Source organism: Phasianus colchicus, chromosome 14, assembly GCF_987193195.1.
Source record: "Phasianus colchicus chromosome 14, bPhaCol1.hap1.1, whole genome shotgun sequence".
Classification (NCBI taxonomy): domain Eukaryota; kingdom Metazoa; phylum Chordata; class Aves; order Galliformes; family Phasianidae; genus Phasianus; species Phasianus colchicus.
The window spans coordinates 19,117,180-19,131,746 of record NC_143449.1 but is presented as its reverse complement, the minus strand read 5'-3'; the positions used below and the strand labels follow the sequence as shown (position 1 = coordinate 19,131,746).

Below are 14,567 nucleotides of genomic sequence, written 5' to 3'. Positions count from 1 at the left end.
GGGGTTGTGGGGCTGCGGGCTGCCCCCGCTGCAGGTGGGGCTGCACATTGCCCGGGGCTCTGCTCCATTCCACGTCCCCAGCACGGCCAGGAGGTGACCTGGGATGACACTGGGAGCAGTTGCAAAATTCTGTCTTTAAACAGTAACTTTTCTTACGCTCAGCCCGGAGCCATGGAGCTGTTGGTCTCACCCAGAAAAGCAGGAAAAAGCTTCCTGGCTGCAGGAGTGAGGGCTTTTTTTCCTAATTTTCTTTGCTGCAGCAGTGTTTCTCATTAAGCAAAGGCATGCAGAGTGCCTGGATGAGACCTCTCTAGCACGTGTGCCATACCGAGGTGCATGCCTACATATACATATATGAGATGCATCCGTGTGTGTACAGATAGGTACAAGGGCACACTTAGATGTCTAGGAAGCTTCGCAGCTGCCATAAAGCAGTCCGTAGCAGCACTTGCTTTTCCACGTCTGCTTCCCAGCAGTTTGCTGGGTAAAGAGGAAGAAAGGATAACGATAAAATGTATTGTTAAAAAGACAGAGCAGCACACTGAGGCTTCCTGGGCAGGAGCAGTGCGGGGGGTGCTGGGCTGTGTTGGAGGAGCAGCTCAGGGGCGCTGTGCTGTGCTGGGGCTGTGCTGGTGGAACTGCTATCACAGAAGGCTTCAGAGCCAGCTTGCAGCTGATGTGAGCCTGTTTAGTTGTCGTTTCAGGAATTTGGCACGGGCCGTGTTTATGAAATTTTTATTTCCTGGCTTGTTTTTTCTTTTATTTTTAACCTTCAGAAAGTCGCTTAACCTTTCCGTGCCTCGCTCTGCTGCTCTGCAGAAAGCAGCTCCCAAAGCAGCAGAAGCCCCTTTGCAAGCTCAGCATCACACCCCGATATCTAAATTCGCTTTGACAAACTCTCAGGACCCTACAAAGGCTCTGTGTGTCTGCATCCCTAAGTGCAAACCTGGGAGCAGCTCCCGGCAGCTGTGCCGCAGCTGGGCTGGCGCACGAGATGGGAACATCTGGCCGGCCTGACGTCCCGCAGCCCCGGTGTCGTGAAAGCTGCGCCGCTGCGTTGTGCACAGCATCTTTCTGCTGCTCTGCTCGCCTCTTTAGAAGGCGTGCTCTCTCTGTTTCAGCACATCAAAGCTGGAAGCAGAAAGGCTTGGCTTGCAGAAAGCAGAACGAACCAACGCCTCTCCTTTCTTGTATAGCTTTGCTGCATCTCTCGCGCACAGCCGGAGATTGAGCCTCGTACGTGAGCTTTATTAGCCCAGAGGAGAATGCAGTTCCTCTGTTAGCTCCAGATTGCACTTGCTAGTGCTCTGGTGGCTGCTGCCCAGGCTGCTGGGCCGTGGGAGGCTCTTTTCTCCTGATTACACACTCCTTGGCCTTCATGCGGAGAGTGAATGGGGGATGTTTTTCTGCTTACGGATCCATGTGGAGCTGACGCAGCAGGCGCAGGGCAGCCCCGGGGCTCAGCCTCTGCACATTGTGGATGCCTGGGACCAACTGTGCACCATCACAGAATCGTAATGGATTGCGTGCATTGTATGGAAAATTGAGGTGTGGATGAAGTCCCCAAAGGATTCCCAGCATTTTTCTCATGGGTTCCATAGTGTCATCACATCTCCTTTCCCAGACCATATCTGTACAGAGCTGTGGATCTGGGCAGGGCACAGTGACCACCGTGGTGCCCTCAGCCACCCCAACCCCTCCAGAACCAGCAGGTCTCAACAGTACAGCCTCGGCTTGGCGTAGGGCCATGCTAAGGGGATGCTGGATTCCCCCTGGTGCTGAGGTCCGGTGTGCTCCAGGACATCACTCCTTCCAGCAGGGCGCAGGCAGCCGGGGAAACCAAACAAACACAGCTCCGTTTGGATTTTTGGCAAGAATCGCCTTGATCTGTGGATGAGGTAATTGGTTTCCCAGGTGCCGTGCGCTGAGGAGAACCTTGGAGCTCTCTGCTCTCATGAGCGGGGCCTCCAGGGCCATTCCCTTTCCCCAGCCCTGTACCCCAGCTGAGTGCATGCCAGGTGATCCTCCAACTGATCATCCTCCCCGCATCTTCCCACTGGGAAGTGCTTTCCCCCTCCTCTCCGTGATGCACAAACCTCAGCCCTGTGGTGAGAGAGCTGCCAAAAGCACGAGACCTTCTGCTTCCAAAGCAATGCAGTTTGTGCTGGGGTTTCACTTTGTTGGCACTGCTGTGCCCCATGGCAGTGAGTGCTTTCAGAGCTCTTGGTCATGTTTGCATGCAGTTTGACAGTAATTGCAATGGATCTGATTAATTAAGCAACAAAGCATGATTTATTTAGCAGGTTAATTTGATAGAATTGAACTGGCAGTCGCTGCCTTGCACCACAATACCCTGAGTGGGTGTTCACCTTCCCTGCTGAAATAGGTGTCTCATAAAGGAATGAAGGATGTGCTGAGCAGCTGTGTGCCCCTCGGGGGTCAGAAGCAGCAGCCGACACCAGTGGCTCTGCAGCCATCCCAGTGCAGAGGTGTGTGGGCAGTGGTGCCACTGAGGCTGATGGCAGCCCCAGCTGCTGTGCTGCTGCTGGGCTGTGTGGTGGTTGTCACACATACAGTGCGCTTGGTTTTGTTTTATGGTGACGCTGTTTGGCTTGGACTACTTGAAGTCCTCCTCCTGTTTCCTTCCCTTCTGCCTTTCCTTCCAATGAAATGTCATAGAATTAATCACGGCCAAAGGCCTGGTTGAGCATCCAGATTTAGAAAATAGGGTTTGAAAGCCCTCGTGCTGAAAGTAAAGATGCGCTCCAACAGGAAGTCTTTGTTTTGTTACAGAGCAACAAAGGGAAAAAATAAAAGTTTTAAAAGTTGACAGCAAAAAAAAAAAAAAAAGTTGTTGAGGCATTGAAGATGTCCAAAGTTTGTGAGGAGCTGATGTGGCTCCGGGCTGTGCTGGGCTGCTGTGGTAGGAAGGCAGAACAGGGAAGGTCTGCATGGCGTTGGGTTGGTGGCACTGCGCTGTGCTCTGCAGCCTGTGAGGGCTTTGGTGGGAGGATGAGGGAAGCTTTGCTATTGATATGCAAGAGGAGAAAGGTGACCTCCATATGGAGGGGGACACAGCCCAGCTGGCTGAAAATGGGACTGAAAAAGGCTATGAAGGCTAATTAAAATGTGAAAAACTGAGAATTCGTGCTAATAGACAGCAGATCTCCGTCTGGCACTGGTTCACAGCTAAATCTGATTTCCTTGGGAGAGGAAAGGAACTGATTTAAGGCCCATACCTTGCACTGACACTGATTCTTCTCAGCCCTTTTACCAGCGTGTTCCCAGAGCGGGGTTGGGTTTCTGCAGGTCTGCCTGCAGCAGGAACCTCTTAGTGCCGCTACCATTAAGAAATTCAGCACAGGTGTCTTCCTGCATGGTGTTAAACTCAGCTTTGACCTCGTTCTCCCCCAACATCTGGGTTGTGTTTTTAGCTTTCCCTTCCCGTGCCAACAGGTGCAGTCAATTGAAGAACCCAACCATTGCAGTGTGCCGTGGGGCTGGAGCATCAGCACGTGTGGACAGCCAGCCTGCACTGAGCACGAGAGGCAGTGATGGAGATGCTAACCAGAACAGCTCCTGTCCTCGTAGGGATGGAGTTCCTATAGTCACAGCCACCATCACCCCACCACCACCTGTAGGGCAGCCCTTGAGACTGGGAGCTGTTGTTCTCTGCAGCTGGCATGGGTCTGTTTCCGTCTCCACTTGGCAGCTCTCAAGGTCCGTTCCCTTCAGCAGTGTGTGTTGGAGCTCGTGGTTACAACGCTGAGGCTTCCATATGGCTTTCACTCCCCCTCTGGGCTGAAGCTGTGTAAAAACAACTGCTGGTATGGATGAGCAGTCATAGCTGTATTCCCCCAGGCCAAGAAGGGGCTATCATAGGAGGAGGGCTGGACTTCTTTCCTAAGCCAGCAGAGATCAAGTCCCACTGCTGATCCCAGTGGCACCTCTGCACCCAGGGCTGCACAGATGTTGCTCTCCAGCAGGCTGCTCAGGCGTTCAGCCTGAAATATCTTAAGCAAGCTGCTAAGAAATCTCCCTCTCTGGTCTGTGATTAACATGCAAACTGCTGGGCTGAGGTGTCCAGTGCACGGAAGCATCTTGCCCTGCTCCATCCCCACCGTGCCACCATTGAGGGGTTCTGCAGCATGATGAGCAGCTCTGAGTCACCCAGAAGGCATTCATCTGTTCTTTCTTCTGTAACGTGAGCGTGTCGTTGACTGCGAGCAGTTAGCTGTGTTTGCAAAGTAGAAATGAGTTAATGGTAGAAATATAAATACTTGGGACGTTGCACGTTAAACTCAGCTAAATTTACGGGATGTGCAGGAGTCACTTGGTTAGCTGTGCAAAGCTGAAATAGGTGTGAAAGCACCAGGAGCCAGCACCACGCTGTGTAGGGAGAAGTGCTTTTGTTTTGAAGATAGGGATGCTTGTGGCTTGGAGAGCTGTGGGTGCCCCATCCCTGCAGGCATTCAGGGCCAGGTTGGATGTGGCCCTGGCATCCTGATCTGGTGGGTGGCAGCCAGCCCAGGGCAGCAGGTTGGAGTGAGATGATCTTTAAGGTCCCCTCCAACCGAAGCCATTCTATGAAGTGCTGTCAGGATCCCTTTGGGGATGCCCCTCTGCACCAAGCAGGCTCCTACCACAGATCCCCTCACTGAGCAGTAAGTGCTGCCCTGAGGAGGGGGAGGAGCAGGGTCAGGCTGCTTGGTCCTAGCTCAGCTCTGCAGGAGAGTTTACCAGCTGCGTGGTAGCCTCTAATGACCGTTAATTGTGTGTGAGTATTGGTTGGTAACGAGCCTTGAATTGATAACTGGCAATTGGGTTGAATGCTCTGCGCTGAAAAACACAGCGGCTTTCCCAAATAATGAAGTTAAAATACCAATAAAATCTTAGGAAAATATGCTCCCTCCCTCTTTTATTGTTGTCTGATCACTTTATGTTACCGCAGTGCCTCGAAGACCCAAGAGCAGGACTTGCTGGGGTCGTGTTTAAAGCCATGATTGCGCAGTGCTGCGCTGAGAGGCTGCTCAGCCATGGGCAGGAATGCTCCATCCCTCCGTCAGTACAGTCTGCCTGGATCACTTGGTCTGAGCTCAGTGGCATCTCTGGAGCTTTCATCTCCTGAAGTGGTTGTGGAGTGTGTCAAAGTGGAAGGGACCCACAGGGGTAGTGAAGTGCAGTTCCAAGGAGGTTGTGGATGCCCCATCCCTGCAGGCATTCAAGGCCAGGCTGGATGTGGCTCTGGGCAGCCTGGGCTGCTGGTTGGCGACCTGCACATAGCAGGGGGTTGGAACTGGATGAGCATTGTGCTCCTTTGCAAGCCAGGCCATTCTATGATTCCAGGCCCCACACAGAACATCTCAGAATGGGTAGGAAACGTCCCTGCTTATTGCAGGGCAGTTGGGCTAGATGACCTTTAAAACTCCCTCCTAACTCAATACTAGAAAATGTTGTTTGTAGAATTCCTTTGCCTCGTGGCTTTGAGAGGTGAAGTGTTTGAAGATGACTGTCCAGTCTAACAACCTCAGTGAGGATCCTTATGTGCAGATTAGAATGAGAGGGAATTGTGTTTTCCTTCGCCTTTTTTCCCCCTATCAATTCAAGAGCCACTGTTCTGTGCCTGTGGGACCTCAGGCTGCAGTGTGAATAGCTGGCATGAGCAACCCAGCTGCCATGCAGGGGGAAGGATGGCAGGCAGTGCTGAGAGATGGAGCAATAAGGCAAGAAGGGTTTTGGGTAAAGGAGGCTGGTGACTGAGCCTTTGTGAAGGAGGTAAGAGCCACAGAACGGATGACATGGGAAGGGACCCCAAAACCCATCTCCTGCAGTGGGCCAGCAGCTCTCAGGCTGCCCAGGACGCAGCCGTGACCTCGGGCAGCTGCAGGGATGGAGCACCCTGCTGTGGGCAGCCTGCAGGGAAGGGTCTGAGCCCCCAGGACGAGTCGGGGTGCAGCTGTGGGCTCGTGGCAGCTCAGCTCTGCCCAGGCGTAGGCTCGCAGCAGAGCTCACGTTTCAGGAACTTTGCATTCAGAGCCTGGGCTCACAAACACGGCGTGTGTAAATTCTTGTCGTGTTTTGTCATGTTGAAATGCGAATTGTTTACTCTTCCGCTCCTTGCGTTTTTATAAGAACAAGTCACGATGACAAAAAACAAGGCTGAAAATATGTTGAATGGCTTCTTTGGTATTAAAAAAAAAGCAAAAAAAAAAACCAACAAAGCTACTCCCCAAACTTCTTTTTTTTTTCCAGCCTGTTTGAAAATAAATAATCTCCTTCGGGTTTGACACCACGCGTCACCACGGGCGAATTCCTGCTGTAGGACAATGGGCTGCGATTCAGGGAGCTGCTGCTGGAACCGCAGGCTGTGCCTGCTGACCTCCGGAGCCAAAAAGCAGCAGCAGTGCTCGCAGGGAACGGCTCCGAGGAGCTCCGCTTGGCTCCGGGTCCTCTCACACTGCTGATCTGCAAAGCTGCAAATGAAAGCGTGAATTTAATTAGAAGGGCAGCTTTTGGTGGGAAGGATGGCTTGGTGCCTTCTTGCTGGTGGTCACGGCTTCCCCCCTGGGAGCAGTCGGACCCTTTGGGTCGTGGTGCCCAGTGGGTCTTTGTTCTGCTGTGATGCGTTGCCAAGGGCTGCGTGGTGTTGCAGAGGGGTGCAATTAAAGCCCCAAACCTTTGCTATTACTTATATATCCCAGCTCTGCTTTTCTTTTTCTTATTGCTTGTAGTTTATATATCCAGCCCTAACTATGCTCCATCTGGGTCTCATATCCTGAAGAAAGATTCCAATTTATGGCACCTTTAAAATGTATTTATATATATATCTATGTATATATATATAATATACAATAAAATGTCTTTATTCTTCCTTTTGCAGAGTCCTTTCTTACAAACCAGCCTGGCTTCTGAGCAACTGCAGGCGACGTTATTTTGGTAATTCCTATTGTATTCTCATGGCATTCCAGAGTGTTATTGTTTGGTGTTTCCAGAGAGGTTCTGCATGTTGCTGCAGAGCAAACCAGTGCTTTTGTGTGCACGCCTTTGTGTTTGCTTTATTCTGCTGACAGAAAGCAAGGTATCACTGATTCATTGCAGCAAGGCGTGCTTTGGGCTATTGTTCCACAGGTTATTTTGAGGTATGTTTTCCCCTGGGGGTTTTTCCTCTTTGCTGTTTGACCTTTCAGCGGCCCATGGAGATCTGTGTGATTAAACATAGGGAGTCATAATGGGTTTACACGGTGTTGGCAATTTGAGGCCTTTGGGTGGGAGGCTGATTGCTCCAGCTCTGTGTGTAGCTGTAGTGGAAGTGCAGCAGGAGCTGCTGCTGCTTTGGCTGCAGGTGTGTTTGCAGGGCTGCCTCAGTCTGTTTTTTGGGTGGTCCTGTGTGGAGCCAAGGGTTGGACTCTGATCCTTGTGGTCCCTTCCAACGCTGGATATTCTATGGTTCGATGGTGGGAAGGGTTGTTTGCAGTGCATCTGTGCTGTGACGCCGTCCTGGTGAGTGTTCTGCCTGGAGATGATGTCTCTCCCTGCATCTGTCCCAGTGGCTGCTCTGTGTTTTGCAAGCTGGGTGGCAAACACCTGCACTGGTACAGCCTCTGCTGTTGGAGAGAAGTGAAAAACAAGAGGGTAGGTGAGGTTAACTCGAGGCAGCGTGCGGCCCAACGGCCAGACTGAGAGCTGCAGACCCGTGAGCTGTGTGCTGCTGTTAGTCACATCTCAGGGGTGGTGGATGGGAGGAGCATCTCTGACTCTTCAGCCCCACACAGCTGTGCTGGACCCAAGCGCTGTTTCCGCCCGTGTGGGTGTGAGTTCTGTGTCTGAGAGCCCTATGGCCGGGTAGGGGCAATGGGGAGCATCGCTCTGGGCAGCTTTTTTGGCAGAGCTTTTGTGGCTGTGCCATGCTGTGTGTGCTGCTGGGAGCACAGCTCCGTACAACCACAGCATCGCTGAGGCTGGAAAACCCTCTCAGGTCCTCACCTCCCTACCACATCCGTGCCCACATCCCTCAGTGCCCATCCCCAGGGTTCTGGACTCCCCTGGGACGGTGACCCCACTGCTCCCTGGGCAGCTGTGTCAATGCCTGACTGCTCTATGGAGAAGAAATTGTTCTAATGTTCAGTGTGACCCTCTCCTGAAAGTAGTGCTGATGTTCCTCCTCCGTCCCGAGGAAAACCTCTCTCAGCCCATGTGTGTCACTTCCCGTAGGCTCGGTGCTGCTGTTTGCACTAATAAACATTGCAGAAGCAGTCCCAGGCCAGGCTCCTCTGTACGTCTTTTTTCCCCACACCACTTGTGTCAGTTTACAGTCCAGGCTGCAGTCAGTTCTGCCAGACAGCTTTCTTTCATTGGAACTGTTCTCAGACTGCTCACAGCTGCTGTGGTTGCCATCACTGCCATAAGCAATAAGCTCTGTTATTTTCCTAAGGCTGACTTTGTACGGTGACAGTGAGAGGGCAAGGGATCTGCAGGGTTAGCTGTTCCACCTCCTTGTCCTTCAGTCCCCTTTTGTGTGGTGTTCCCTGGAGATCACACGCTTACAAAAGAGGGGGAAGGAGTGGGGCAGTGAAAACTTTGAATGGGTTTTACAATCACCAGTTTTCCTTTTTTTTGCTCTTGTAGCTGGGTGAGCACAGTGAGCTGCACCCAAGCCTGTGTGGGCAGCAGGGGTCCCAAACTGACCCTAGCAGGGGCTTTTATGTCCTGTAGCTTCACATACTGCCCTTGTAACTGCTCATCCATGAAAGGGTTTGTTTCTTCCCTGCTATTTAAAGGCTGCTTTTGATGCGCTGGGTTTTGTTCTCTGTGCTGCTAAGCTTTGGTGCTGCTTTTGGAAGCCTCTTCGTTCCTTCCTTAGATGGATGCACGCTCGTTTGGTGTGGGTGTGTATTTATGGATCAATAAATGCAACCGAGTTCCTTCAGTGTGAGGAAGAAAACCCCACCCAGCTCACCAGCAATGCAGTGCAGGCTGAAGGAGGTGGCTGCCGTAGAATCATAAAATGCTTTGGCTTGGAAGGGACCTTTAAGATCACCCAGTTCCAACCCCCTGCTGTAGGCAGGGACGCCTCCCTGTAGCCCAGGTTGCTCACAGCCCCATCCAGCCTGGCCTTGACATGCAGTCTCCTGTTTTGTGGAGCAGGAGTGCATGGAGGAATGCCCCCAGCAATGGGCTGCTGCCACAGCTGTGCTGCTGGGCTGTGCACTGCTAACCACCACGGGGTCCCGATGGCAGTGAATGTTCTCCACCAATAGGAGATTGCTGCAGAGAAACGTTTCCCTCTTGGCAAAAGCTGTGTCATAACGATGTACTTGTTCTAGGTTTAAAGTGTTAATGATGTGGTATGCTGAATTGGATTTAAAGGTCCCTGAAGACCTCTGAATCTCAGTAGCTAATGAGGCTTACAGAAGGGAGCTCGAGAGAGGAAAACTTACTGGCAGTGAGCAGTACTGGTGAGAGCCCCAGGATTGAGCAAGTTTTGCAGAGGATAATTAAAAGTGATTGCATCAGCGTTTGGGGCTTTTGCTTATTTCCAGCTCGACCCTCCACGATCTGTGTGTTGGCTGCGGGCAGCAAGGTGGTTTTTACTGGGTTACCAAATAGGGAACAGAAATAACTCTTCTGGTGCAGCTCAGCCCTGTTGCGAAATGCCCAGCTTCATCTTCTGCCTCGTGCTGTGCATCGATGTGTCCATCTGGTTGGATGCCCAGGCTCTCCAGCAGCCTTAACCTTGTCCTTGTCTTGCAGCTGGCCTTGCTGAACTTCTTTCACCCTGAAGAAAAGCTGCATGTTGGAGAAGGCAGACGTGTGCGCCGGAACAAGAGGAGTAAGGGCAGCGAGGGGCCAGATGGTGAGTCCTGCTGTGTTCCTTGTCCTCTCCCCAGCAAGCAGGAGGACCTTTTCATTCTTATCATGGTTACATGCAGAATTCTGTTTGTAAAGGAGAAAACAAACAGCATTCGTGGTATATTGTAGTTTCTGCATGATTTTGATTGCCTTCCAGGGTGTTAATTCCAGCAGTCCTTATTTCTACATCCATAGGCTTAGTGAACTTGTGCAAAGTAGTGCTACTGGGTAGCCTTGTCCATTCCACCTATTCTTTCACAATACTCGAAGCTCTGTGCTCATTCCAGGTAACTGTTTGTACTTGTATGCCCATATTTGTTGCTCTGTTGGTCTGTTAGCTGTAGATCATCAAGTAGCTCTTCACTGCCTATCAAATGACTGCGAACATCTGCATCACAGAACGTTAGCTGTGCTCTAATAGGGTTTCAGGCACACTGGAGGATCTCAGGTGGCTTCAAAGCGTATGTTTATCTTTGAAAGCACACGTTTAATCTTTAACCTGGAAGCCACGGGCGGTGGAGCCCATTGCTGACATCTGTGATGGAGCTGGGCTGGTGCACGGGACACGGGGTGATACAGGAGCAGCTTCCACTATATGTGAGCTGCCTGCACGGTGCTGCCAGCAGATGTTTGGGGGATGAGTCTGGTCCACGAGGCTGTCGGAACGCCGGCTTCATGCTGACAGATGTGCTGAGAGCTGTGCGGTGAGCAGGAGCTGCTGAAAGCCAGTGGGCTGATGGAGGCTTTTCCCTCACTCTTGTGCCAAAGTGAGAGCATGCCCCTCTCCATAGCGCTGCTGCAGCCTTCCCACGTGTGCTGCAGGGCTCCCTGCTGTGCAGCGTGCTCCCACCGTGTCTGTTTGGAAGTTATATTTTGACTGTGCGAGGTGATGGGGATGGGCAGAATTGCCATAGCGATGGGTTGTTTCCTGGTGAGCTTAGCAGAAGGGGTTATGTTAGCAAGCAGTTACCTGGTGTTTGGCTATCGCGGTTTTATTGGGTAGAGAGGCATTTAACAAGTGTCAGCTGCCAGGGAAGGGACTGTTCTGCTAACAGTTGTGAAGTCAATAAAAAAACAAAACTGCATTCTACCCCATGTGATTGCTGGAGTTTGCTTTAGGTTTGCGTGCAGGAATCTGTTTTTCACAGAAGGAAAATGACTCATTTAAAAATATACAAACCAATGATACTGGTATGGTACCACTGTTTTCTCCATGAGTTTTGCAAAGCTGGTCAAACCTTTGATCTCCAAAGAGCCCCCAGAAGATAAAAGTGGATGCACTGCAGATCCCAGGAGGAAAGGGGTGTGCCTTCCATTGAAGCCCTGAGAATATTTGTCCAAAATTGATCTGGGGACCCTCTGAGCCCCTTGCCACGTGCAGCCCGAAGTGCTGGGCAGGGTGGCACGCAGCTGCTGCCCTTCCCACTGCGCCAGCACTGCGCTGGGCAGGGAGATGGGAACACGGGATGTGACACTGGGAAGAGAGTGTGGCTCCTTTCCTAAAAGTTGTTCTTTTTCTTTTAGGAAAATGAGTTTCCAAAGCTTTGACAGTGAGCAGGGCATTTGGAGGAGGGGTCAGAGTTGGTCCCATCCCCTCCGTGGGGCAGGAGGCTGGGATGCTCAGGAGGCTGGGATGCTCATGGCTGATGAGTGCATGGGCTTAATGCTGGTTGGTGCCCTGGAAGTGTCTGAACAAAGCCAGGGTCGTGTCCTGGGAGGAGGAGGAGGATGATTAGGGAGGAGGCTGCCATGGGCTGCCTTGCAGTACTGTGAGACCTGATGCCCATCCACACGCTGCCAAAATCAAGCTTGCACCACTGAGAGCTGCAGCTGCTTCTCTCTGCTCTTCAAGGAGCCCACCACTCTCCTCGCAGTGCCCTATGGTACCAACTCCACCTGCCTTAGCCTGCTCCACCCTGACCCTCTGCAGCATCTCTTTTCCCCTCCATCCTTTCCATCTTGGTGTATTTATGCTGCTGTGGAACTGCTGCAGCTCCCAGATGGACAAATCATTCTGGAGCTGGTAATTAGCAACAGTTGTGCTAAAAGGAACCATCAAGAATGTTAAATTAGTCCACTTTTAAATAAACTGTGTATGAAATGTTAGATCTCTATTCCCAGAGCTGCAGTAAAAGCGCTGCTGGCTCTTTGCTAACAAAGCCAGAATATGGGAGTAGCATGGTTGTAAGTACAGAGACAATTCCGTGCTCTTGAGGTTATAAATAATGACAGAACATTTACAAAGCAGATGTCAATAGGACTCTTTAAAAAACACTGCTTAAAAAAAAAAAAAAAAAAAAGCCAACAAAAAACTAGTCTCTTTTTCTCCTACTTTCATCTCTGTTCCCAGTGAGATCCCTGCAGTGCTGCTTTCCTGGTTCGGTTGGTTTGTGCTGTTTGGTTTGGGGTTGGCCTTTCTGTGTTTTTTAATCCCTTTCCTAGGTTTGTTCCTAGTGTGCTTGGTGAGAAACGCAGCTAATTGTTCCCTGCCCTTTGATGGGAGCATGGCAGCTGGGCACCGTCCTTAGCTGACAACACTTGGGTTCCTACTGCTTTGGCAATCATTGCCACCAGGGGAAGTCCTCAATGAGCACACATCGGTTTCAGTGCTGCTGGTGGGTTTTGCTGGGGTGGAAATACCAAGGACTCTTCGGCTGCTGCCCTCACACCCAGGGCTGCGCAGCGCGGGGTCAGCAGGGTGCCCACCATCCCTGCGTTGTGGCTCAGGTCGGTGCATGGCGCAGCGCTCTGTTGTGCACGGGTCACAAAGGGACTTTTCCTGCTCGCTTCCTCTCCGTTGGAAGGGGAAGATGCAGCCCTCCGACTGCAGAGCCCAGAACAATCAGTTCCTTTGTGCCGGCCCCGTGCAATTCCCTGCAGCCCAGGAATTCTCAGAAACGCAGATGGATGAAGGGCGATAGAGCCTTATTGTGCTCGGAAACCATGGTGATGAGCTCTCCATAAATAAAGAGCATTTCCTGGATACTGGAGCAGAGGAGACAGTCCCAGAAGAACCACCTCACCAGAACACACTTGGTCTTCTCTGGTTTCCCCCGAATTTCTCTGCGATTTCCCCCGGACCAGGAGGAGTTAAGATATGCCAGAGCAGATGTTGAGTTACCTCACATGTGAGGCCCATCACCTCCCCATGCTGACACTGTCAGTACTTTTATTACCACGGCTAAAACTGAGCCCACAGATCCTTACAGCCCTGTGCCTATGGTACACCTGCACTTGTTGTGATGAGGCAGGCTACCTGTGTGGCTCACCCAGCTCAGGCACTGCTCTGCCAGGACAATTCGTGGCTACAAATACAGCAATCTGATCGTAGAGCACAGCCTGGTGTCTGTGCTGTTCTAACTGCTGTTTCCACAGAGACGCATCCAGAGAAGCTTAACAGCTGTTGGAACATCCAGTGTGACATCCAGGTGGTGGTTCTCAGCTCTCTTGCAGCAGTGGCAGACAAACACCGACCCGTTGCTGCAAACAAACGGAGGTGGAAGTTGTGTTCAAGGAATCCTCTCGCTCCAGGTGTGACATGTAAGGCAGTGCACAGACAGCAGGAACATTTTTAGCTCATCCTCGGCTCAGACTGCTTGGAGCTCAGTTCTTCTGAAATTACTCGTTAATTCTGGAACCACTTTGAGGCCAAATCCGTCACAGTATCCATTAATAACCTTTGCTGAAGCCTCCCTTGGGCAGCCCTGGCCATCCTGCAGCAGAGGCATCATCTCAGGGATGCTCCACGTGACTCTGAGAGAGCAGAGATGCTGGCATCGTGGCTCAAGCCTCGCTGTTATTGCAGCTCAAAGGGTTTGGAGTCACTTTCTGCAGCAGGGAGGTGCATTCCAGCAGTGTGTGTTGGTGGTGTTTGGGTGAGGCTGTACTGCATCGGATGGTGAGGAGGGACTGGGGTCTGCAAACCAAAGGAGCCAAGAACTGCTCATTGAACTCTGATGGTTCATGGCTACCTCGGTAGCATCCCTTCCAGCTGTGACCTGCACTGTTCCAAAAGAAGCCTTGCTTCTTCAATATTCGTAAAGCTGTGATGGGATGCAGCTCTGTGTGTGTGTGTCCCTGCATTGGTCCCTTCCCATTCATCTCCCGTCCAGTGTGGGTAAGATGGGAGGACACCGTGCAAAGATTCAGAGATGCAGAGAAAACTTGGAAGGCTTGAGAGAGGTTTCTGTGCTCAGAACTCCATCCAGGCCGTGCTTTCAGGTCCTTGTGCTGATTCAGCTTTTGGATGGGTTTCAGTCCTGTCCTGCCTGGATCCTCAGCCCCGTATGCTGCAGCAGGCTGTGCTGGAACTTGAACTACTCTTTTAAACTTCTTTTAAAGCTGCGTGTTGAGCAGGGACCAATATCATTAGAAGTAATTGGTGACTCCATCTGAACTCCACTTGTGAAAACTGGGGCTTTTCATAACGCCTCTGGTCAAATGCTGACGTTTGAGAATCTCAGTTTCTTCTGTTACAAAGCATGGCCTGGGCTAATGAGAAGAGAACAGATGTTACAGCAGGGTGGGAATGTGATTGCATCTGAGCTATGTATGGATCTGGACTGTGAATGCCACGCACCAGGCTTTGTAAAGGCTGACTTGGACTGGTGGTTGGCAATTCCTTCCGCACAGTGTGCCAGTGGCTCTATTGTCTGTCCTTGGGAAGTGTTTGCAGCTGAGCTCTGATTTCTGTGCACGCTCTGCTCGCTGGCCCTGCA

At 51.5% G+C, this 14,567-nt stretch overlaps 1 protein-coding gene across 4 annotated transcripts in view; it reads left to right on the top strand.

The window, feature by feature from the left end:
• Nucleotides 1-14,567, top strand: part of EDA (ectodysplasin A) — a 56,629-nt gene that overhangs the window by 22,998 nt on the left and 19,064 nt on the right. For all 4 annotated transcript variants that reach the window (XM_031593979.2, XM_031593981.2, XM_031593977.2 and 1 more), the window contains exon 2: nt 9,751-9,853. In XM_031593979.2, the coding sequence (XP_031449839.2) occupies nt 9,751-9,853 (103 nt within the window). The remainder of the gene's footprint in view (nt 1-9,750; nt 9,854-14,567) is intronic.